The sequence below is a fragment of the Oryctolagus cuniculus genome, chromosome 1 (assembly GCF_051225735.1).
Source record: "Oryctolagus cuniculus isolate XC-2025 breed Fujian yellow rabbit chromosome 1, ASM5122573v1, whole genome shotgun sequence".
Taxonomy (NCBI): Eukaryota; Metazoa; Chordata; class Mammalia; order Lagomorpha; family Leporidae; genus Oryctolagus; species Oryctolagus cuniculus.
In genome coordinates, this window is record NC_142867.1 from 102,046,773 (window position 1) to 102,071,029 (window position 24,257).

Sequence of the window (24,257 nt, forward strand, 5' to 3'; positions counted from 1 at the left end):
AAAACCTGCAGTCCTAGAGCCCATTGTTTTAGTCCATCCTACATATACCTCTATTAACATGACTCAAACCAACAAACCAACACCAAAACCATGAGCCAAAGGAGTTCAAGACTAAAGGTATAGAGGCAAACAGCAGTCAAAGAGATAAGCACTGTCTAGGTGGGGTGAACAGGGATCCTGGATGGGCAGGGAGAACTCACCAGTTGCAATGACAGTGGGCAGCCTCTAGTCTGGCACAAGGGGAGTTCTGTCCATCAGTCCTGCTGATCCTTGTCTTCCCAGGGAAAATGACCCCTTTTGAAAGACCCATCTGGGTCACTAGCAATATAATAACAACTAGAGATTTTTGACTCTCTTGCAATGGAAATTGACAAGAAGCCAGCATGCAACCCAGACAAGGTTTGGGGGCTTATGCTTGGGCAGAGGGAAGATGGCACAATAGGAAGAGGTTCCACCGACTGGCCCAATGAGGGGAGCAGGACAGGGGCTTTTACTGGGTGGGAGGTGTGGTGGTGCCCCTTGGCACACGGCACTTCAGTATTCACTCAGTCGAGCATTCTGGCTCAATCCCCTCAGTACACACCACCATGATTTATACCTGGCCCAGGGCTCTGTACAGGTGCTGTTGTATCCCTTGCAATCAACACACTCAAAAATAGCAGTGTTGCTTTGCTCCAGGAAGTCATGCATCAATTGCATTGGGTTATTCTGGGCATGCACATAGGCACAGGGAGGTTTTGTGTGGTTAAGGAGTGGAAGCTCCTTGTTCTTGATTGGCTTAGAGCAGGCGATGGCTACATAGTCAGGTCAGGAGACAGTACAGGTCAGGTAGGGAGGGGTAGTAGGATTTTGTAAATCTTACTTCTGTCCTATCTCAGCTCCAAGCCCTGGTTCACAGTAACAACTCTGTCTAACCATTGATAGGTAGTACAGCTACTGCAGCCCCTCCTTTTGGTCTCTTGAGTTTATAAAACCCATCTTAGTCATCCTGTCTTGCTTTTCCTCTTTTTCCTCTAGGCTTATGCCTTTTTGAATAGTAAATTCTTCATCTAACTCTTTTATTAATTAGTACAAGAATACGCAGTGAGAGTCCATTGTGTGCCAAGCACTGGCCTATGTACTAGAGATTGCAAATAAAAGAAACAAACATGCAATTTACAATATAAATGAGGAATCCACTCATACGAAATTATCTTCGGCTCTTATACAAATGCTTGCTTTTCCTCTCAGAAATTCCAGGCTCCTTGCAATGCTATGAACTCCCAATCATTAGCCTTATGGGTCAGAGGCCTCTGGAAACATCAGACACATGCCCATCACTAACCTGAACAGCAGGATCATGAAAATCTCTCTAATCATTTGCAACCCCCAGCAAAGTGGTAGATTCTGCTAGAGTATGTTAGCTATTGAGAATGCTTTAATTCTCACAGTAATGATGCTTGTATACCTCTTCACCCCTCTGTCCCTCATAAAATCCATGTGAAACAATACTAGTTCTATGATAACATGAGTCTTTAAATTCTCCACACCATTGAAAATGCTGTTTCCTCTTATTCTTCCTCTGCCAACCTATCCATCTGATTGCACCCCGTTTATCATTCAAGTCATTGCTTAAAGAACACTTCCTTCCTACTGGCATCTCTCCCCTCTCCTCTTATTTTCCTTCCTCAAAATAATCCTTTCTCTTCTGCCCTGTGGTAGTATAATGCCATGAATTCTAGGTTGATTTTTTTAATCCTTATTTATTTATTTATTTATTTGAAAGGCAGAGTAACAGAGAGAGAAATAGAGATCTTCTATCCATTGGTTCACTCCCCAAATGGCTGCAACAGCCAGGGCTTAGCCAGGCCATAGGTAGGAGCCAAGGACTCCATCTAGGTCTCCCATACAGATGGAAGGAACCAAGCACTTGGGCCATCTTCTGCTGCTTTCTCAGGTGCATTAGCAGGGAGTTGGATCATAAGTGAAGCAGCCAGGACACTAACTGGCACCCATATGGGATACAGATGTCATAGGCAACAACCTAAATCTCTAGAGCACAACACCAGCCTCTCTAGCTTGATTTCTATGTTCAAATTAATCTGAGTTCATCTCCTAGCGCTATCACTAAGTCACTATGAGACCTTGAACAATTTGTGTAGCCTTTATGTACTTTTTTCCTATTGTACAAAAAAGTAATAGTAATAAGATCTGTCCCACAGAACATTTACAATTACATGATATAAAAAACATACAGTACTTAGAACAGGTTCTTTTTGGGGGAAAAAAATTTACTTGGAAGCCAAAGTTACAGAGAGAGAGGAAGCAAGAGAGAAAAAGAGAGAAAGAAAGAGAAAGAGAAAGAGAAAGAGAAAGAGAAAGAGAAAGAGAAAGAGAAAGAGAAAGAGAAAGAGAAAGAGAAAGAGAAAGACATCTTCTTTTTACTCTCTAGATGGCTGCAACAGCCAGCACTGGGCCAGGCCAAAGCCAAGAATTTCATCCAGGTCTCCTACATGGGTATCAGAGGCCCAAGGACTTGGAGCATCATCACTGCTCTTACCAGGCCATAAGCAGAGGGCTGCATCAGAAGTGGAGAAGCTGGGGCATAAACTGGTGCTCACACGTGGTGCCAACATCACAGGCAGCAGCCTTACCCCCTACACCAAAACGCCAGCCCTAGAATAATTTCTGACACATAGTAAGCACTTCTACCATTAATCAGATAATGTTGTGTTGTAATTTTTCATTGAGGTTCACTTTACTTGCTAGACTGCTAGCTGCTTGAGGGTAACAACCATGTCTCGTTCATCACAGGGCCCAGTGTAAAGTGAATGCACAATAAATGGGCTTTAAACAAAACCTAATAATGGTACAAAATATGTATATCATAAGTAGTGGAATTCAGTGTGATCAAAGTGAAAGAATTTTCTATAATAACTCATGTGGACAACTGCACCAACTGCAATTAAAAGCATCCTCCTCTCCTCTCTTCTATGCTTCCTGTTCTTTATGTGAGTCATTCAGTAATTACCTAGCAAATGCCTACCATGTACCCAGCAATGTGCTAGGCCATGGAGACATGGCCCGGTGAGCCTGGGCAGACCACACCTCTAGACAAGAGGCAGACATGCAAACCACCATATGCAGCCAAGTTATGTGGGGTTCACAGTGAGATGATAGACCAAATGCCAACCAAGAACAGGAGATTGTGGAGACTAACTAGTTTTTTGGAGTCAGAAAAAGTCAAATCTGGCTGAAATTAAGAGAACAGGGTCTTTTAAAGGTAGATTCTGTATCTGTTAGGTTAATTGATCAATCGGCTGCCCAGAGGCACCCCTCTATTAATGATATACTCTTGAGGACTTTGAAGAGCACTTCCTTAGGGTCTTGGGCAACCCCAGCATACCTGTAGTATTGCTCCCTAAAATATATTCAGCCCTTACAAGTTGATATGATTTAATGTAAACACATTGTAAAATCCATGGTATGCCTGGGGCCATGCTCATCAGAGCAGCCTGGGCCTCCCGCTTTATGCAACCACATGTCTGTTTTTGGAAGGATCCAATATTTTTCAGAACACCTGTTAAAATTATGCATCCATAAATTACTTTTATTGTGATCTAAAAGCCTTAATTAAGTTAGAAGTAGCCTGTGCTTTATACACAAAACATTCTGAGATGATCCCTGAGATTTGTCATTAATAAAACATCAACTGGACATCTACTAAGGCACTGTGATTATTGTTGCCAGCCCAAGTGTAATCGTGTGACTTTTTAAATTATTTGTTTCTTCTCTGAGTGATCACAAGCTCCATTTTCCCACACCTGTGTATTTATTTACATAGTGAAATAATTTAGGGGATTGTGTAAATACACTAAAGAATGCAAAAGTCAATAGAATCTCATCAGAGTTTTACGTGGCTTCTAGCCGTAGATTGAGTGATTCCATTCTGAAACTTCCAAGCAGTATAGCAGAAGTTTTTTGTCCTTTTTGTGTTTTAGTTTTTGGAATTGTTTTTGTCGGAGCCTCATCCTGGACAGTTCGCTTTCATTCATATGTATTACCTTCCATGAGCTACAGAGCTTTGTCTCTCCTTTCCCCAACAAAATGTAATTCTAGACATTGACACTGAGTTTGAGTTCATGGGTAAAACTGAAGAGCTTTGGGTGTTAGGCAGAACTGGATTGAGATTCTGAACCCACCACTAATGAGCTGTGTGACCTTGGGCAACTTATTTAGCCTCTCTGCCTAGTTTCCTCATCTGAATAGAGGTGTTATAAAGATTGCACGGAGCTGGCACTGTGGTGCGGTAGGTTAATCCTCCGCCTACAGTGCCGGCATCCCATACGGGTGCCGATTCTAGTCCCAGCTGCTGCACTTCCGATCCAGTTCTCTGCTGTGGCCTGGGAAAGCAATCGAACATGACCCACGTCCTTGGGCCCCTGCACCCATGTGGGAGACTGGAAAGAAGCTCCTGGCTCCTGGTTTTGGATCCATGCAGCTGTGGCCATTGCAGCCATCTGGGAAATGAACCAGCAGATGGAAGACCTTTCTCTCTGCCTCTCCCTCTCACTGTCTGTAACTCTACCTTTCAAATAAATAAGTAAAATCTTTAAAACAAAAAAAAGAGATTGTATGTCATAACATGTGCAGAAATCTTTGATAGTTGTTTTCTAATTTTTTCTTGATTAATGCGCAACAATTGTACATATTTGTGGTGCACAGTGTGATATTTCAGCACATGTACCCAGCATGTACAGTCAGCACTTCCTTCTCCTTAACTTTATTCTGTGTGTGTTAGCAGAGATTGGTGGGATAGGTTCTTGTCATCGCACAAGAAAGAATTCAGACGTGAGACAGAGAGCAATGGTAAGTAAGGTAGCAAGGTTTAATGGGATAGGGTATCCATCAGAACAGATGGGATGGAATTCGAAAGAAAGAGAGTACCCAGTCATTCAGACTGGCAAAGCAAGTTTACGTGGTTTAATGGAGAGAGACATCTGACAGGGCAGGCGGGCAGCTCAGGAGAGAGCTGAGGGCTGAGGGCTTTTAAGGGAAAGGGGTCCAGTTCTTCCTGCCATTTCTCCTTCCCTCATCCTCTTCCTCCATGCCAAGGGGTTAGCTGAGTGTGAATTAGGTGAAATTCCCCCCAGGGGTTTGCTACTCAGTGCTATAGGACTGGGAAGCCCACCTGGTGCTGGGCAGAGGAGCCTCCCGCAGGGTGCCTGCCTTGGAGGAAGGCTGGGAAGCTCTTATTGCTCCACGTTGTCAGGCCAGGCAACCCATCTGGTGCTGAGGACAGCGGATTGTCCTGGGGAGCTTTCCTTGGGGGCAAGGCTGAGACCACCCGGAAAGTTTCTGGGGTCTGGGCAGGACCTCGTAGTATAAAATCCTGGGCTGTTCTCAAGGCGAGCTTCTGGACATGCTTTGTTTTCCTTAGGCCTCTCTCACACACACAGGCTGCTTTCTAACTTCCTACCTAGCATTTGGGCACTCCAAACCCCTTTCTTCTAGTTCTTCTTAAACTGTAAAATATTGTGAACTTAGTCACTTACACTAGAACATTTGCCTTAGATCTTAGCTGGGCTTTGGTACCCATTATCCTGCCTCTCTATCCCTCCCCGCCCTTCAGCCTTCCCAGCCTCTAGTAATTACTATTCTATGTACTTGGTAACTGAGCATTGCTCTCAGTGCTTTAAATGTGTTAACCCATTTATCCCTCACAAGTTGTCCGTCCCATAGGAGACTTAGGGATAACCATGCCACTGTTTTTGGAGGGAGATCTAGGAGCCTACACTTCTCCTACATGATTTGTTCTGTGCCTCTTCATCTCAAAGAGCAAGACTGCTTTCTGAGCACGGGCCGCCTTGAGGTGTTACTCGTCCTAGGCATCCAGCCCACAAGCCTTTCTGAATGGGGCCTCCACCACGCTCTGTGGGCTGTTTCCAAGATAGGCAGCCCGAGCATGCTGCACTGGCTGCAGACAAGTCTGCACTTCAGTCCAGCAGAGCTGGCTTTGCTGACGCTAAGGACGTGGTGCACAGCACAGCGCTTTAGTTTCCAAATGAATGAAAATGACATTTTGAAAGCAAGGCTGGCTGCAGTCTAGCTGGAAAATAATAATGAGTCACAGGAAAGACAAAGACTGAGTAAGCACCAAGGAAAGGCCCCTCACTCATCCCTTCACTGACATTAACATGGTCTCACGATGGAGCGGCCAAAAACGGGTGGACAAAAAACTCCCAGGCTTTTGAGGATTCTCGAATTCCCATCTGGCTTAGAAATTTCCTGACTCCTAAATTACCTACACAAGGAGGTAGGGGAAAATGTACAGGGGCCGTAGACCTCAGAAATGTTTACATGGGACTCGTATCTGTGTTACAAATAGCATTACTAATCAATCATGAAATGAGTATTGGATCTTATAAGAGAACTTGTTAATGCAGTAGATATTGTACCACAGAAATATTTCATCAGTGACAAAAAAAATTGAAGCTTCCTTGCTATGCGTGTATATTGTCACACGTACAAGCAGGTATCTTTTTTTTGAAATATTTTTTATTTTTCTTTCCATATTTATATAATATAAATTTACTATTTAAAAAGAACACACATATAAGGAATCTTCAAAATGTTCACAGAAAATGAGTATAATAAAAAAATTCATGGATTCAAAATTTTTGGCACTCAAGTGAACTTACTTTTTAATTCTGTTTTCCATGAACTTTTTGTTCTGTGAACTTTGTGAAATACTCTCAGACAATATTGGATGTATTCAGGGAAGTATGGCCATAGACTGAAATACTCTCCTAGATGCTCTCGAACTCCTAGCTTTCTCAAATATGCTGTACAAATATAATTCTTTTTTGTTTTTTTATAGAAAGCTTTTACTTAATAAATATAAATTTCTTTAGTACAACTTTTGGATTATAGCTCCTCTTCCCCCTATACCTGCCCTCCCACCCCCAAACCATTCCACCTCCTACTCCCTCTCCCATCCCATTCTTCATTAAGATTCATTTTTAATTATCTTTATATACAGAAGATCAACTCTGTACTTAGTAAAGATTTCAACAGTTTATATCCACACAAACAAACAAAGTATAAAGTACTGTTTGAAGACTAGTTTTACTGTTAATTCTCATCATACAACACATTAAGGACAGAGGTCCTACATGGGGAGCAAGTGCGCAGTGACTCCTGCTGTTGATTTAACAATTGACACTTTTGTTTATGACATCAGTGATCATCCAAGGCTCTTGTCATGAGTGCATGCAGGTATCTTTTTAAAAAATCTAATAAAATAGTGTGCTACTCTTCTTTAATATATTAACATTAATATTATATAATAAACATTATAAAATAATTATTTCATAATGATTAATATTATTATATACATTTTAATGCTACCTAATCTTCACATATTTTTCTATTACCAGAAGGCAAAGTGACAGAGAGAGATGGAAAGAGAGAGAAATCTTCCATCTCCTGGTTCAAACCCCAAATTTCTACAATGACCAGGGCTGGGTCACATGGAAGCCAGGAGCCTGGAACTACATATGGGTCTCCCATGTGGGTAACAAGGGCCAAGCACTTGGGCCATCCTTTGCTGCTTTCCCAGGACATAAGCAGGGAGCTGAACTGGAAGCAGAATAGCTAGGACTTAAACCAGCACTCTCATATGAGAGGCAAGTGTCACAGGTGGCAGCTTAACTCGTTGTACCACAACGCCAGCCCTAATATTTCTATATATTAAGTGTGAAAGTATTTCATAATACATAATTTTTCTTCCAATCTATTCATTGTTTTCATAGTTGATTATTCAATACGTTAACAATTATACATGCTTGTGCAGTAAAAGCTTGATTTTTAATGCTAGTAAATGTTCAAAATTCTGAACTAAAAGTACTATTTACATTATATTCCTTGGGAAAAACAATGTTTAGGTAAAAGTGTCTGGTGAATTGATATTGTCATTACTTTCCTGGGAACTTCTCAGGAATTAGCAACAAGAATTGAGAGCTATTTTGCCAGTGCAAACCCCTAGAGGCAATACTAATACCTCAAGAAACTGGGTTCTGGCCACCCATTTGGAAGACCTGGGTTGATTTCCTGGCTCTCAGTTTCTACTCCAGCCCTGGCCATTGTGGGCATTTAGAGAATGAACCAAAGGGTAAGAGATTCTTCTCTCTCTCTCTCTCTCTCTCTCTCTCTCTCTCTCTCCCCCTCTCTATCCCTCTTTCCCTCTCTCCCCCTCTCAAATAAATAAACTTTGAAAAAAACTTTTTAATTGGGAGTTGAAAAGAAAATAGCTAGGATAATAGGAGTTGTGTGACAAAATAGCTAGTATTGACTATGTCGAGGGTATAATATCCAAGATCCATAAATATTTTAATGTTTTAGGCTTCCCATCACCTAAACCCCTTCGCTGTGCATAAGAAATCATGCATAGCAAATATAGTGGCCCACCTGCTACTGTAGAATCTAAAAGTACTAGGTGCTAGCTTGCCCAGCCTCCCTTGCAGCTAGGATCTGCCGCTTGACTGAGACTCCTCCAGTCGGACAGACTCACCTCAGATTTTGAATCAGGAGCTAATGACCAAAGGAGGAGGCACCTGCTAGAGTCCATTGTGGCAAAGACAGCAGCAGGGACAGAAGCTTTATTCCTTCTCTAGAGGCAGCAGGCGGCTCACTGCTTGTGGCCATCTCTAGTGCCAGCATCAGGCTTGCTGAGAGACAAGCTGTGGTCTCTGTGCTCATCAGAAGAGGCACTGATGGCTTCCTGGGACCCTTCTGCTGCATGGCGTCAGGAATGGTGCCTGGTTCCACAGCCTCCAAGCCTGGTTCTCCAGCACTTCCAGAAGGTACATCAGAGATCCAAGATTCTTTAGTAAACTCTGTTGTATGATATTGGAATCCTGACTATTCCAGTGTATTTGCTTCTTAAAACACTGGACATGTGATAGCTTGAGCAACAGTGCTGTGTCTTCCAGGTTAAGAGGGGACATAGACACTCAAGTGTTGCTATCAATTTGAGGCCTTCGCACTTGAATTTCTGAATGTACTTTCCAGGAATGTATTCACATGTCATGTGCGTGATTTAACTGTTTCCCTTCACTTGACCTAGAGTCCTACCCTCATATGAGAACAATTCACATTCAGAGAAGATCTGTAAATTCTTGTCAACATTCTTGTTACATTGGACTTTCCCTCATTTTACTCATTCCCTTTCTACTTTCTTTACCAGGCCTTCTATAAAGAGGAGCCTAACCATATATATTTTTACTTGAAATTGCTAAGAGTAGATTTTATTTGAAGATTTGTAGTTATTTATTTTGGAAGCCACAGTTACAAAGAGAGAGATCTTCCATCCACTGGTTTATTCCCCAGATGGCTTCAGTGGCCAGAGATGGGCCAGGCTGAAGCCAGGAGCCAGGAGCTTCATCCAGGTCTCCCACATGGGTGGCAGAGGCCCAAATACGTGGTCCATCTTCCTCTGCTTTCCTAGGAACATTAGTAGGGAGTTGTATCAGAAGTAGAGCAGCCAGGACTTAACCAGCACTCCTATAGGATGCCAGTATCTCAGGCAATGACTTTACTCACTGTGCAAAAACGTCAACTCCATGTTGACTGTTCTGACTGGAGTTGATCAGTTCTCATAATTGTGAAAATTGTGTCTGTATCCTTATTGCCAAGGAGTAGTGCTCCTTTAATCAGTATCTTAATAAAGGATTTCAGCAAGTAACTTAATAGTTCAATTAAAACTATCTCCCTCACTAAACTGGAAGGTTTAGGGTACCTGGGTGATCCAGGATACTCACAGTTTATTGTGTTTGCCAAAGCAAACCCCTGTGAAATTGTGAACATACACACTTAATAAAGGAGAAGCTAGGCATTAGATAAACTTGTTACATAGCTGGTTCCAAGTGGCACTGGGTTGCTGGTTGCTGGTTGCTTAAAATTAGGCAACTTTGTATTTTTCCTAATGTAACTGTGTCTCTCAACTGTTAAGGGTACTTTCCTAACCTGTCATATCCAGAGACCACAGCTACTTTTAAGGGCATCTGCTCCATCTTGAGCCTCTACTTATAGGCCAGCCCTGACCAACCACAGTGGTTTAGTCACACCCTCTTTGGCTTCTGCTGATTGAACAGAAGTGAGCAACTGATCCCATAGGAAGCCAGGCCACAGCCTGGACAACAGCTGGTGAGATGGCCTGGCATGAAAGTTTTGACTCAACAGAGTCATCTCTGTCAACCACATTCTAGTTGAGTCTTGTTCCTTCTAACCAGGAGACTCCAGTTGACTCAGCCTTTCTGGAAACAGCAGTTGCATACACTATTCTGATTAATTGATTGAGTGGCATAGGTCTGTTCAGCTTCCTATTTCACCACTCTTATGTAAACATGTCCCAACAAAACAAGACAGCACGTGTTTACAAGCTCCTGGTCTTCCTAATTTCTGGTAACTACTTTTCCAGAATCATCCATTCCTTGGACTCCATAGTGCCGCACAACCTTAGCCCCCCCTCTACCTTTTGGTGTTACCTTCCCCTCCGTGCTGAGCAAGCAGCATTTTGAGTGCTTTACATAAATTACCCAACAACAACTCCTTAGGGTAAACATAATTAGTAGCCCATTTTATAGATGGGGAAAGCAAGGCACAGGGAAAGGGTGATGTTAGAGGAGAAGACGGTAGATCACAAATGTATTTTGAAAGCAGAACCAGTAAGGCCTCGCAGTTGGGTTGGATGTGAAAGTGAAGGAACAGAAGAATCACTGATGATGCTTCAACAAAAGGGTGAATTGTCCTTCCATTTATAGAGCCTATAGTCCTAATTAAATATTCCAGAAGCAACTCAGGAACAGCAAGTCTAAAACCGAATCTGTATCTTTCACTGTAAGTCCTGATTTTCCTTTTAATATTTTCTTTCGCATTTTTTAAAGATTTATTTACTCATTTGAAAGAGAGTTACAGAGAAGAGAGAGATCTTCCATCCACTGATTCACTCCCCCAGATGGCCACAACAACCTGGGTTTGGCCAAGCAAAAGCTGGGAGACAAGAGCTTCTTCTGAGTCTCCCAAGTTGGTTCAGGGGCCCAGAGACTTGGGCCATCTTCTGCTGCATTCTCAGGCACATTAACTGGAAGCTGGATTGGAAGTAGCTGGACACAAACCAACACCCACATGGGATGCTGGTGCTGCAGGTGATGGCTTAACCTACTGTACCACAGTGCCAACCCCAATATTTTCTTTCCCAAAGAATTATCACCATCACTGTTATTGAATGGCAAGAACTTACAGAAGGGCATGCAAATAGCAGAAGCAATTAAAATTAAAGATTCATCTAAGTATTCTAATAATTTTCTCCAATTTATTCATTTATATACTAGACTTTTAGCTGCCTCATTTAAAGATAAGCATCTCGGGGGGAAGAGTTGTGTTTGCAATGAGAGCTGACATTTATTGAGTGTTTTCCAAAGGTTAACGCTTGTGCTAAGCACTTCACTCGCATCACGCTATGTAATTCTCCCAACAGCCTTTTGAGGCATGGAGGTTAAGAGCACAGGTTCAAAGCCTGCCTCTGTTGTCTGATTTGGAGGAAGTTGCTCAACTTGGTTACCACATGGGAGTCTGTAAGCATAGAGGAGGGACATCTAACCCTAGTTGATAAGATCAAAGAAGGCCTGCTAGAATGGAATGAAGTACTGAGCTAAATCTTTGCTCACAAAGCTATTAGGGGGAAGGTGTTGCAAGCAGAGACAGCAGCTTATTTATTTGAAGGCCTAGAAGTGAACAAGAGTTGGGCATCTTTTCATAATTGCCAGTGCAGTTCACCAAGAGCAGGAAAGGTCATAACTTAAATGCGTACACGGGCCAAACAGGTAAGCTAATTAAGTGAGGCTGGCCAGAGGTGAGACCATGGGGAGACACGAGGCCTGGGACAAACTGGAGAGCACATGATCCATTTAAAAAGACTGGGCAGCAGGCATTTAGTCTAGTGATGAAGATACCTGCAGCCCAGACTGGAGAACCTGGGTTTGATGCCCAGTTCTGGTTCCTGACCCCATCTGCTTGTCAGTGAAGACGCTGGGAGTCAGGAGTCAGGAGTCAGGTTCAACCAAATGGATTTCTGCCACCCAAGTGGGAGGAGGGGGCCTGGATTAAGTTCCTAGCTCCCAGCATCTACCCTGGCTCACCCAGGCCAGTCAGATATTTGAAGAGTGAACCAGTGAATGAGAGCACTCTGTTCTCTCTCTCTCTCTGTGTCCCTCTCAAATAAATAAATAAAAATTAAAATAAATAAAATAAAAACCAAGGTCAGGCCTCCTCTTAGGTCAAGTTCCTCCCCTTCTTCACCAAGCTCCAGTATTCACAGCTCTTCATTCTCCACCTTGAACTTCCCAGACTACATTATCGGCAGCTCCTTCGCCTTCTTTTTGCTCTACCTGGAATGTGCTTTGTGTGGCTGGTGCCTGAATATCATCTCAGTTCAAATGGGATTTAAAAGACACCTTCTCTGATCACCACCCACAGGCCAGCCCAAACCTACCTGTATTCCACTCCGATCTCATTTTTTTTTCACAGCACATTTGTTTATATGTATATTTCTTGTATTGGTTTAGTTGTATATTGGGATATATACTGGAAGCTAATGCCACAGGAAAGGATGAAAAAACCTGGGTGGAGCCCGAAGATAATGGGTCAGAGAGGAATTATTTGTAGGGATAAACAGAAGAAGAAAAACCCCCAAAGAAACCAATCATGAGAAGGAAGGGGGAAAGCAGGAAAGAAGAGGACTCGGAGAAGTCCAAGGAAAGCAGAGTCTGCAGTGTAAGCCAAGGCTTGATTAGGCTGCACGCTCTGCTGATTGCAATGGGCAGCAGACACCTGGAAAGCCACAGACTTCTCTCATTACCTTGTCTCATTGTTGTGCCCATTTGGGGACCTCTTTGAAGAAAATCTAACCTACAATCCCTCAGGTGTCTCATGACACAGCCCAGTGAGGATGGCATTGCTGTGTTCTCTTTACATTAAGTTTTCTCTATTTTCACCTTCAAATCAGCATATTTCCATTCATATACTGCTACTCTACCTCTCCTCTAAAGTTATTTCTTATCAACAAGAGGGAATCTAATTCTTACATTCTGATTCTTATCCTCATCCCCAAACCTCAAAATCATGGTACTATCAGGAATCTATAACTTTCATCCTGTGTTAAGTAATGCTGAAGCCATAGCAGTCTCCTTCATATGGATATGAATCCAATGATAATAGTGCTATGAAAAATAGCAGCATTGATGGGTGGCTAGTGACTAGAAGGTATATAAAAGGAGGGTATGTGTGATATTCAAGCTAGAACCCTGGAGCATGGAAGCTACCTACTAATACAGACCCTGAGAGGCAGCAGGCGATGGCTCAAGCAGTTGGGTCCCTGCCACCCATGTGGGGGGTCCAGATAGAGTTCCTTAGCTTCCAGCTTCCAGGGTGTTGAGGGCATTTGGGGAGTGAACCAGTTGATTGAAGAGTTGGTCTCTCTCTTCTTCTCTTCCTCCCTTTCTCCTTCTCAAATAAATAAGCAAATAGAAATTTTAAAAAAATAGAGTGTTGAGGGATGGTTTCTTTCATAAGGTGGCATTTGAGCAGAAGTCTGAAGGGCACGAAGGGAAAGCCTTGTAGATATTTGTAAAAGGATGTTCCCTAGAGAGAGTCAGTAAGGGCAAGAAAGCCAATGTGGCCGGGGAAAAGGAGCAGAGGTGCCAGTGGTGGGAAAGAGAGGCACTGGCAGAATATGAAGGAAGCAGCCACTGCTTTCAGCGTGGGAATTCTCCAAGTCTGCCTAAGGAAATAATGATACATCTGCACAGTGCCTGGCACGTGGTAGGTGCTCAACCAACATGTGTGAAATGAATGAAGCTCCAAGGTTGACAGAAAACTGTGTTAAAAACTGATTCCTAGGAGCCGGCACTGTGGCAGAGTGGGTTAAAGCCCTGGCCTGCTGCACTGGGTGCCAGTTCAAGTCCCGGCTGCTCCACTTCCAATCCAGCTCTCTGCTATGGCCTGGGAAAGCAATAGAAGATGGCTCAAATCCTTGGGCCCCTGTACCCTCATGGGAGACCCAAAGAATGTTCCTGGCCCCTGGCTTCGAATCGGCTCAGCACCAGTGGATGGAGCCATTTGGGGAGTGAACCAGTGGATGGAAGACCTCTCTCTCTCTCTCTCTCTCTGTCACCACCTCTCTCTGTAACTCTATCCTTCAAATAAATTAATTAAATCTTAAAAAAAAATAAAAGAAAGAAAGAAAATTGATTCTTAGTGGCTGGCGTTGTGGCAAAGCAAGTAAAGCCTCTGCCTGCAACGCCTGTATCCCATATTGGTGCTGTATCCTGGCTGTTCTACTTCTGTCCAGCTCTCTGCTATGGCCTGAGAAAAGCAGCAGAAGATGGCCTAAGTGTTTGGGCCCCTGCCACCCATGTGGAACACCTGGAAGGAGGCTCCTAGCTCTTGGCTTCAGACTGGCCCAGTTCTGGCTGTTGTGGCCCTCTGGGGAGTGAACCCGTGGATGAAAGATCGGTCTCTCCTTCTGTCTCTGTAACTCTGATTTTCAAATAAAAGAAATAAATCTTTTTTAAAAATGTCTTGGGAAATATCATTCCTGCTTTTGTACATAAGGACTTGACCACTAAGACAATATGAGCAATTATATAGACCCTATCCTACTAACACTCTAAAATGTTCCTTGCAAACAAATTTTAACAATGCAAACCACAGAAAGCAGTGATAATAGGTTTCATCAGGACAGTGTCTTCTTGTAAACAAGTTGTCCTTGCCAAAGCATACTGAACACGTAACTGCCTCTTGTAGTTATCTAAAATAAAACGACAAGTTCCTGAATTTCTTTCTTTCTTTTTTTTTTTTTTTTTTTTTTTTTTTTTGGATAGGCAGAGTGGACAGTGAGAGAGAGAGTGAGAGAGAGACAGAGAGAAAGGTCTTCCATTGCCGTTGGTTCACCCTCCAATGGCCGCCAGCACACCGCGCTGATCCGAAGGCAGGAGCCAGGTGCTTCTTCTGGTCTCCCATGGGGTGCAGGGCCCAGGTACTTGGGCCATCCTCCACTGCACTCCCTGGCCACAGCAGAGAGCTGGCCTGGAAGGGGGGCAACCGGGACAGAATCCGGCGCCCCGACCAGGACAAGAACCTGGTGTGCCGGCGCCGCAAGGTGGAGGATTAGTCTATTGAGCCACAGTGCTGGCTAAGTTCCTGAATTTCTTTAGAGGGATCTCCATTAGAAAGTAAGGAATGACAAAGACAGATAATGTTCACTTTGAGAAATAGATGCTTCTGGGGCCCGGCATTATGGCACAGCAAGTTAAGACGCTGCCTGTGGTGCCGGCAACCCATATGGGTAACAGGTTTGAGTCCCAGATGCTCCACTTCCAATCCAGCTCCCTGCTAATGTGCCTGAGATAGCAGCAGAAGGTGGCCCATATGGGAGACATGGATGGAGTTCCAGGCTCCCGTCATTAGCCTGGCCTGGTTCTAGCCATTGCAGGCATTTTGAGGAGTGAATCAGCAGAAAGAAGATCTTTTTGTCTCTGTCTCTGTCTCTGTCTCTCTCTCTCTCTCTAGCTCTGACTTTCAAATAAATAAATAAATAAATCTTTAAAACAAAAAAGAAATAGATGCTTCGAGGAATGATCCAGAAGGTCTAATCCTTTCAATAAATCTCACATGCTCAATAACTAAAAGAAGTCATATTATGATTGGAAAGTGGAGAAACATTTCAAGTGATACTGATATTGTTTCAAAGAGGATGTCTTGATCAAAATGAAGGACCATGAGTTATAGGCATGGGTGAGTATCTCTACTGTATCCCCAAGTAGAGTTTGACTTAGAACTTGTACACTCTAGACTCTCCACAAAAATAGAAAGGGCAGAAGATAAATAGCTCACCTCTCCCAAATGACTGATCTGCGGTCTACTAAAAGTATTAAGGCCATCAGATGGCTCCAACCTATTTATCTCTTTAACCTCAATCATCTCCCACTGAAGCCTGTGGCATGTACTTCTGGGTCTCATGGAGATATGGTTAATATCTCCTGCTTGACGGGACTCCTCTTGACCCTAAGTCAAGGTGACTCGATCCAGCCCAACCACGTGAGTTTCTTGTGCCACAGTGACTTGGCAGCAAACTTGCTCTGCTGATGATCTTGTTCTTCCTGTAAACTTCAGCCCTCATTATGGAGTTCTCTCTTCTGTTTTATGTTTGGTCTCTTTGTATTTGTTTGGGGGGATTTTTAAATTTTTTTTTATCACTGGCTTTTGTGTTTTCTTTTTTAAAAACTAAGTCCCTGCCTTCTGCTAGTCCTTGCTTATTTTTAATTCCCCAGCTCCTTTGAGATTTGAATTATAACTTGCCCAAATCCTAGTTCTCATGGCCATGTCTTTACTCCTTTTAACAGATTGGTACCTGAATAAGAAGTCAGAAATTGAAGAGTCCTTGGGTACTCCTTTTACTGTGGCCTACATGAAGGCCTTGCACCTGCCAGGCACAAAAGAGCACAGAACACTGCAGGGAGCAAGACAGAGCCCCTGCCTTCATGGGAAAGCAGACAATCAAGCAAATATGCAAACATGATTCCAGGTGATGTATATTATGAAAATATGTACATGCTCCATGCATACGGACCTGCTATTATGTGCACTTCTTCCTATGTCTGCCAATGAGAACATTCCTGCATGTTCCCCTTGGATAAAACAGTTCCCATAAAGACTCTCGGTAGAATCTGAAGTTAGAGTTTGACAGTGTAAAAACAATGACTCATCTCATTAATACTGGCTGGAGATCTTTGAGCAATTTGGGATCTCCCCTTGCACATGATCACAGGAATCTTTTCTTGGTTGGGAAGCCCCGGACTCCACACGTGCAACTCACAGGACTTCCTTATTTTCATCTTCCTTGTGACTGGGGAGCTATTTGAAAAAAAAAAAAAATAGCTGGTTATTTATAGAATCTAATGGAAAGGCGTGGACAAAGCACAAGTCAGCAATATATGTAGCTTTTTAAAAAAAGTTTTTGAATAGTTAATTCAAGTGCCCAAATTAAAATTCAAAAGTTATGCAAAGGTGTAGAGTTGGAGGCAGATCTTTCTTCCACCTCTTTCTTTCCAATTATCCAGTTACCCTTCACAGAGATAATCAGTATGAACAGTTTCTTGTGTGTCAGCCAGAGATATTGTGTGGATATATAAGCAAACACAGAAATTTTCTTTGACACAAATGTTAGCATGCAGTATATAAGGTCTTCAAAAAAGTTTATAGAAAATGTCTATGAAATAACTATGCATAAATTTCAAAAATTTTATATCAAAATAAATATATTTTAATTCCATTTTCAATGAATTTTTTAAAATCCTCTCCTCCAGTGATCCTCACCCTTCTTTATCAGCAAACAACACATCCTAGAGTTTATTTCATACATATAAGACCATTCTACACCTGGGAATGGCATTCAATTGCATGGAGATGCTGCAGTTTATTTAAACTGCCCCCTATTAATGGACACTTAGGATGATGATGATTCTATATTTTTGCCTTTGCAAATGATGCTACAATTAATATTCCCGCAATACAAATTTTTAACAGAGATGTACTCTAACCTGAAAGCACTATAAATCCATTCCTGATTATCTCAACTTTGTATTTGTATAATTCCTTCTAAAACAACAAAGTCTTGGAGAGATGAAGAGGCTGTTTTAGTGCACTTGAAATCCCACACTGAAACAAAAATCTTAAAACTTCTGGACCAGGTGAACTGCATTGGAATTGATACAGTCCTTTCAGAGATGACAAAGAGGTCACCTTACATACATTTTTTTCTATATTAAGTGTGCATTGTTTTCAAAATCCCTCCACTCGCGTAACACGGTGAAAGTAGAACACCCGTACTGCGTGGTTCAGACAGAAAAGCTGGCACAAGACTGTCTGACACTTGCAGGTTGCTACTCTTCTGGCTGTGTGGTAGCTTTTTCTGTTGGCCTCCCACAAGCACCGGGAGGAAAAGGAAGAGTCATACGTGTGGTCACCCTTCCGAAGAAAGAAGCCCTGAGATTGGTCAACAGCCTGTATCTCATGTTCCCTAGTTTCCTTTCCCTAAGAACTCAGTCTTAAAGAGCAACTCTGGCCAGTCATTGCAGCAAACGGGCTTGAATGTGTTTAGCCTTCTGTTTCTGCTTTACACAGATAGTGCTTAGTAAATGGCCCTGGAGGGTAATGATGTTTAATGAACCCGGACATTCCATGGTTTGTTACAGTTAACCAGAACTTTTCAAGAAGACATAGAAGAAGCCGTGGATAGTCACTGAGATATGTGTGTGTGAAGCTCTCCAATCAGAGGAAACCAAGTGCTGGCCCAGCAGCTGGAGATGAAGGTGCCCCGAGCAAACAGAGGACCTTACCTCAACTAACGTAAGTGTTTTGCCAGAAATGGAAGAGGAATGAGACATGAGAGTAGGAGAAATAACTGTTTTTCAACCCCAAGAGTAATCATTTTCCGTGAGAAATCCTAAGGACACCACTGTACTGAGCTAGAAGCCATTTGCCAGGGGTCTGTGCCAGTATGGAACCTGACGCTGACATGTTGAAGCCTCTAGAAGTCTTAGACAAGGTGGCTGAGTGATTGAAAGTTCCACTCTAAGGCAGCCACAGTGGAGTGTGATGGGCATTGGAAACTACCTTTTATGGCCCAGATGTGACCTAAGTGTGTGGGAGTCTGCCTGGGAGTTAGAAGTTAGAAAGCAGAAGGCTTCCTTTGCATCTGTTCTGCTCCCAGGTGTCCTCTCCAACCCATTGCCTTTTTTTTTTTTTTTTTTTTTTTTTTTTTTTTTTGACAGGCAGAGTGGACAGTGAGAGAGAGAGACAGAGAGAAAGGTCTTCCTTTGCCGTTGGTTCACCCTCCGATGGCCGCCGGGGCTGGCACGCTGCAGCCAGCGCACCGTGCTGATCCAATGGCAGGAGCCAGGTACTTATCCTGGTCTTCCACGGGGTGCAGAGCCCAAGGATTTGGGCCATCCTCCACTACACTCCCTGGCCACAGCAGAGAGCTGGCCTGGAAGAGGGGCAACTGGGACAGAATCCAGCGCCCCGACCGGGACTAGAACCTGGTGTGCCGGCGCCGCAAGGCCGCGGCGCCGGCCTCAACCCATTGCTTTTAACTAGTGAGGTTGCCCCCAGGACTTAGCCTAAGACAGAGCTATGACCACTCAAGGTCTTTAATTACATACAAGTCACAAGTCAAGGTCCAGACTCAGTTTTGTAACTAAAATGGAATTTAAGGTCATCCAGAAAAGCCAAGACACTATGGCAAAAAATGACCTAAATAAAAGATCTCTGTAAGTGAGATCCCAGTGGAAAGAACGGGCTATCAAAGAAGGAGGTACCTTTCTCTGAAGGGAGGAGAGAACTTTCACTTTGATTATGGCCTTGTCTAAATAAGGTCAGAGTTTGTGAACTCAAGAGGCTTCCATAGCCTTGGCATCTCATGACAAGAGCCTCGGGTGATTACTGACGTCAAAAATAAAGTGTCAGGGCCGGCGCCGCGGCTCACTAGGTTAATCCTCCGCCTTGCGGTGCTGGCACACCGGGTTCTAGTCCCTGTCGGGGCGCCAGATTCTGTCCGGGTTGCCCCTCTTCCAGGCCAGCTCTCTGCTGTGGCCCGGGAGTGCAGTGGAGGATGGCCCAAGTCCTTGGGCCCTGCACCCCATGGGAGACCAGGAGAAGTACCTGGCTCCTGCCATTGGATCAGCCCCATGCGCCGGTCGCGGCGGCCATTGGAGGGTAAACCAACGGCAAAAGGAAAAGGAAGACCTTTCTCTCTGTCTCTCTCTCACTGTCCACTCTGCCTGTCAAAAAAAAAATAATAATAATAATAAGAGTGTCAATTGTTAAATCAACAACAGGAGTCACTGGGCACTTGCTCCCCAAGTAGAACCTCTCTCCTTAATGTGTTGTACAATGAGAATTAACGGTAAAACTAGTCTCACACAGTACTTTATACTTTGTGTGTCTGTGTGGGTGCAAACTGTTGAAATCTTTACTTAGTATAGAGTTGATCTTCTGTATAAAAAGATATTATATTTATTAAACAGAAGTTTTCTATAAAAAAGGTCATCCAGAATTGGTAACCCCCCAATTTGTGCCATATTTGCCTAGGCCTATTTTGAAGCTTTACTATCAGAAATTCACTATTTGATCCTCAGTTTCACCATTTGCAAAATAAAAAGGAGAGTCAAATTAAATTGCCTCTGGGTTTGTTTATATTGTCCCAACATTCCCTGAACCCATGAAAATTTCTTCCTATATTGTGGTTCAAATTTCCCTGGCACCTCGTGTTTGTTTATGCTGTCAGTTCCACAGAAAAAAAATCTTTATCTGCTAAACTTATCAAAATGCTATTCATCCATCACAATCTGGCTCAAATTCCCCCTTCTGGAAGTGCAGACTCATCTTCTATGTAAGTCTCCCAACCACTCCACCCTAAAGAGTTTCCTCTGTCTTCGGATACTTTATGACATTTATTAGCCATGGTATCTATCTGACATGTATATTTTGTCTTTTAACTTTTATGTTTTTACCTTCCCAACTTATTAGGAAGGCTACCAAAAGCAGTTACTGTATGATATTTATACAATGGGCACTGCCTACATTTTAGTCCTTGCACTCTTTGTTACTGCTGACTGTAATCTTGGTGTCAGTTTGCTCAACCGTTGAATGGAAATAGTGGTGGGTATTCCCTCATAGGAGTTTTGTGGGCATTATATAACACAGACAACCGGCTTGGAATAGTATCTGGAACCTGGAAAGTACTCATTAAATGTTAGCTATTGTAACAATTACTCATCTCTAGCAGAGTGCCCTGATCTTTAACAGTGCTTGATCAATATTGAACGGAATTCAGCTGAGTCAGTGCGAGAGGTAGACGGTGTGGGCAGTATGAGTTTATCGTGGACTAGGGAACTTCCTGGCATCACTAAAATCATGCCACAGATGCTGTCATCTATTGTCCCCAGCCAGCCAGACTCAAAGTTGTTGCCACTAATCCTGTTCCAGAGACTTCTGAAGGTTTGGCCCAGTACACAGGAGCTGCTTGTTCAGAATATCCTTCTAGGTGGTACTAAAAACTGTGAGCCAGGGAAGCCAGCCTACTTGTCTTCAAGTTTCTTTAAAAGGTCCCCAACTGGTCTAGTGAAGTAGAAAGCCGACTCAGGAAGCCTCTCTCTTTCCGTATCACAGGCAGATTCAGGATCGTCCAGGATCCTGTGCTTAGCTGGGACCTCACCATCAATAGCTAAAGAGCTGCAGATGCTGGCCAAGAAGTGGGACATCTGTGCTACTCAGCTGAGCCACATAGGCAGATTTTTTTGGTAGAGAACCTTAAACTGGAAACTATGAACTTCAAGCCCCAATAAGCACCATGAATATCAATGCCATTAAGAAGTCCAAGCAAAATTCAGCAGATCTAGGCTTAAACCACACATGCCTATTGCAAACAATTGAGAGGCAAGAAATTATCTTATTAAAGGTGAAAAGTTTGATCACGGGCATGCACCTTGCTCCAGGGAAACAAATATGTGCTTTGTGTGTGACATTATCTAGATCCTTCACAGTCAAGCTGTGCAGTTGCCAGCAATTTTTCTTTTTTAAGATTTATTTTATTTGTTTGAAAGACGGAGTTACAAAGAGAGGTAGAGACAGAGAGAGAGAGGTCTTCCATCTGCTGGTTCACTCCCCAGATGGCCGTAATGGCCAGAGCTGAGCCGATCTAAAGCCAGGAGCCAAGAGTTTCTTCTGGGTCTCCCACGTGGGTGCAGGGGCCCAAGGAGCTGGACCATTTTCTACTATTTTCCCAGGCCACAGCAGAGAGCTGAATTGTAAGAGGAACAGCTGGGACTAGAATCAGTGCCCATATGGGATGCTGACGCGTCAGGCCCGGGCGTTAACCTGCTGCATCACAGTGCTGGCCTGTCAGCAAATTTTCTAACCTCAACTTGCTAAGGGAGAAAGCATTATAATACAAGTCCACAAGGCTGTAGTGACAATTGAATGGGATAAACGTTTCAAACGTGCTACTTGGTCTGTGGCACATGGTAGGGGCACAATCCATCAGGTGTCTTTCCCTCTTCGCTGCAGAAGCAAATGCATCCGTCCAAGGCTAGGAGTGAGGACAGGAAGGTAAGATTATTTGAACGTTTCTGAAATGTTGACCTAGATTGTGCTGTACAATTCAGTGAAGCAGAAAGGCTCTCTGACCTCAGTGCTTTTCCAACTTGCAACTCAGGCGTCCACCTCAGCCCAGAGGGCTTGCTTCCTCCCCCACCTCTTTAGAGGGATCTGGATTTTTCCAGAGATTAGCGTGATTGCCATTTGCAACAGGACCAATTTGCTAGCCAAAAGAAGTCCTTTCCCTGGGTGAAATCTCAGCCCTTTGATTTATTTCAATACCCTTAACTGGTGTTGTTCATGCAGGGTGTGGTTCTCCCTCATTACGGAATATTGGATAATAAGAAAACAACTACGGGAAACATGCCCCGAGAAGAACCATCGATTTCCCTGACCGCCCTGGGCACGAGCCCTGTTTCTGCGAGGGGGAGAAGGGGTTGGCGAGGGGAGAGGCGCCCTGCGGGACAGGAATGGGGGAGCCGCGAGGGGAAGTCGGGACCCCTGGGTAGGGCCGGGAATGGGAATGGGCACGAGGGGAGGAGGCGCGGCAACCTCGGGCAGCCCCGGCGGCTGGGCTGGGTCGCGCCCGACAGGTTCCAGCAGCTCCCCTCACCCCTCTCCACGCCTCCCGGGTTTTCCCCTTGGCTCGGGGTTTCCTGTTTCAGTTCTCGGCGATCTCCAGCAGCAGGTGCTGGTTTGCCAACCTCTTCTCCAGAGGCGGCGAAGGAGGAGAAGGAAAGGAGAGAAGGGGAGGAGGAAGCGGCGCGGCGGCGGCGGCGGCGGTTGCAGGCGGGCGGGCGAGGAGCGAGGCAGCGGGCGGCTGAGCCAGGTTCGCTCTCGCCCGCGGAGCAGCGGCGCGGGCGGCGGGCCGAGCCGAGGGCCCGGTCGCGCCGGAGCCGGGGCCCCGGCGTGCGGCCGGCTGGCCGGGCTGGCGGGCAGCATGGGGGAGCCTCCCGCTTGCCCCGCGCCCTAGCGGCGGCCGCGGCGGCCCAGGGCTGAGGCGAGAGGCGGCCGCCTACCGGAGGGCCCCGGGGCTGCCCCGGCTTCCAGGGCATGCTGTGATGGCTGCTGAGAAGAGGCTGCAAGTAGGTTGAGCAACAGATCCGTGTGCGCGCGCGTTGGGGGGTGTGAGTTGTGCAAGCCCGGGGAGGAGGGCGCCGGGGCCGCGGCCCGCGGGGAAGGGCGGGCGCGGCTCGGCGCGGGGAGGGCCGAGGTGGCCGAGGTGGCCGCGGTCGCCGCGGGCCCCGGCGCCGGCTCGCCGCTTCCTCGCGGGGTTGGTCATGCCGCGTAGCGGCTCCAAGGTTTGTCCTCCGGAAGGGGGTAGGGGGGCGGTGAGCGCGGTCCCGAGGGAGCCGGGCGGAGCGAGGGCCGCGGAGCCGCGCCCGGGCGGAGGGGTCGGAGCCGGGGCTGGGGCCAGGGCCGGAGCGGCCGCGTAGGGTGCTCTCCAGGCCCGAGCGGGTCGGGGCTCCCGAAGGTGGGGTCACGGAGCTCCCTCCCCGCAGGTGGTGCGGAGCGGAAAGCCCAGCGCATCCTAGCGGCGGGCAGCGCCGTCCCCGCCGGGATTTCGGGCGAGGCGAGGCCGGTGTCCCCGGCTCCGCGGCCTAGGGCACCGTCCACTGGCACCCGCCGGGGGGCACGGCCGCCGACATGGAGGCGGGCTCGGGCGCCCCCGATGGAAACGGACCCGCAGCTCCGCTTCTGCGACTCTGGCCCTCGGCGCTGTCGTGGGGTCGGGGTGGCTGGATCGGACATCTCGGATCCCGCCCCGGCCGCTCGCTTTATTACCACCCCTCCATCCAAACCGCCGCCGCTCTCCTGGCCGGTCCTAACGATCCGCCCTCACCCCTTCCAGACCATTCCTTCCCACCCTCGCCCTGACCCCTCAGCCTCCGGCCCGGTCTCCCTTTTCTCCGAGCGCGGCCAGTTCCCCTTCTGAACTCCCTACAAAGAGGTATTCCACATATAACTTGGAGACATGAAATCTCACTTTTCTTCCTTAAGCTATTTTCTCTTTGACCCCCTTGAAGTCGTGGACCAGAGCGGTCCCTTCCAGCTGCTTG

At 45.4% G+C, this 24,257-nt stretch overlaps 1 protein-coding gene across 3 annotated transcripts in view; it reads left to right on the forward strand.

The window, feature by feature from the left end:
* Positions 1 to 22,615: 22,615 nt before the first annotated feature.
* The window catches only part of ZC3H12C (zinc finger CCCH-type containing 12C), a 78,296-nt gene continuing 76,654 nt past the window's right edge, over positions 22,616 to 24,257 (forward strand). The window contains exon 1 of one of the 3 annotated variants that reach the window (XM_051849607.3): positions 22,616 to 23,026. In XM_051849607.3, the coding sequence (XP_051705567.3) occupies positions 22,715 to 23,026 (312 nt within the window). In that variant the 5' untranslated portion in view covers positions 22,616 to 22,714. Of the gene's footprint in view, positions 23,283 to 23,351; positions 23,499 to 24,257 lie in introns of those variants that run through there. The other 2 variants (XM_051849617.3, XM_051849619.3) reach the window with 2 other exon arrangements.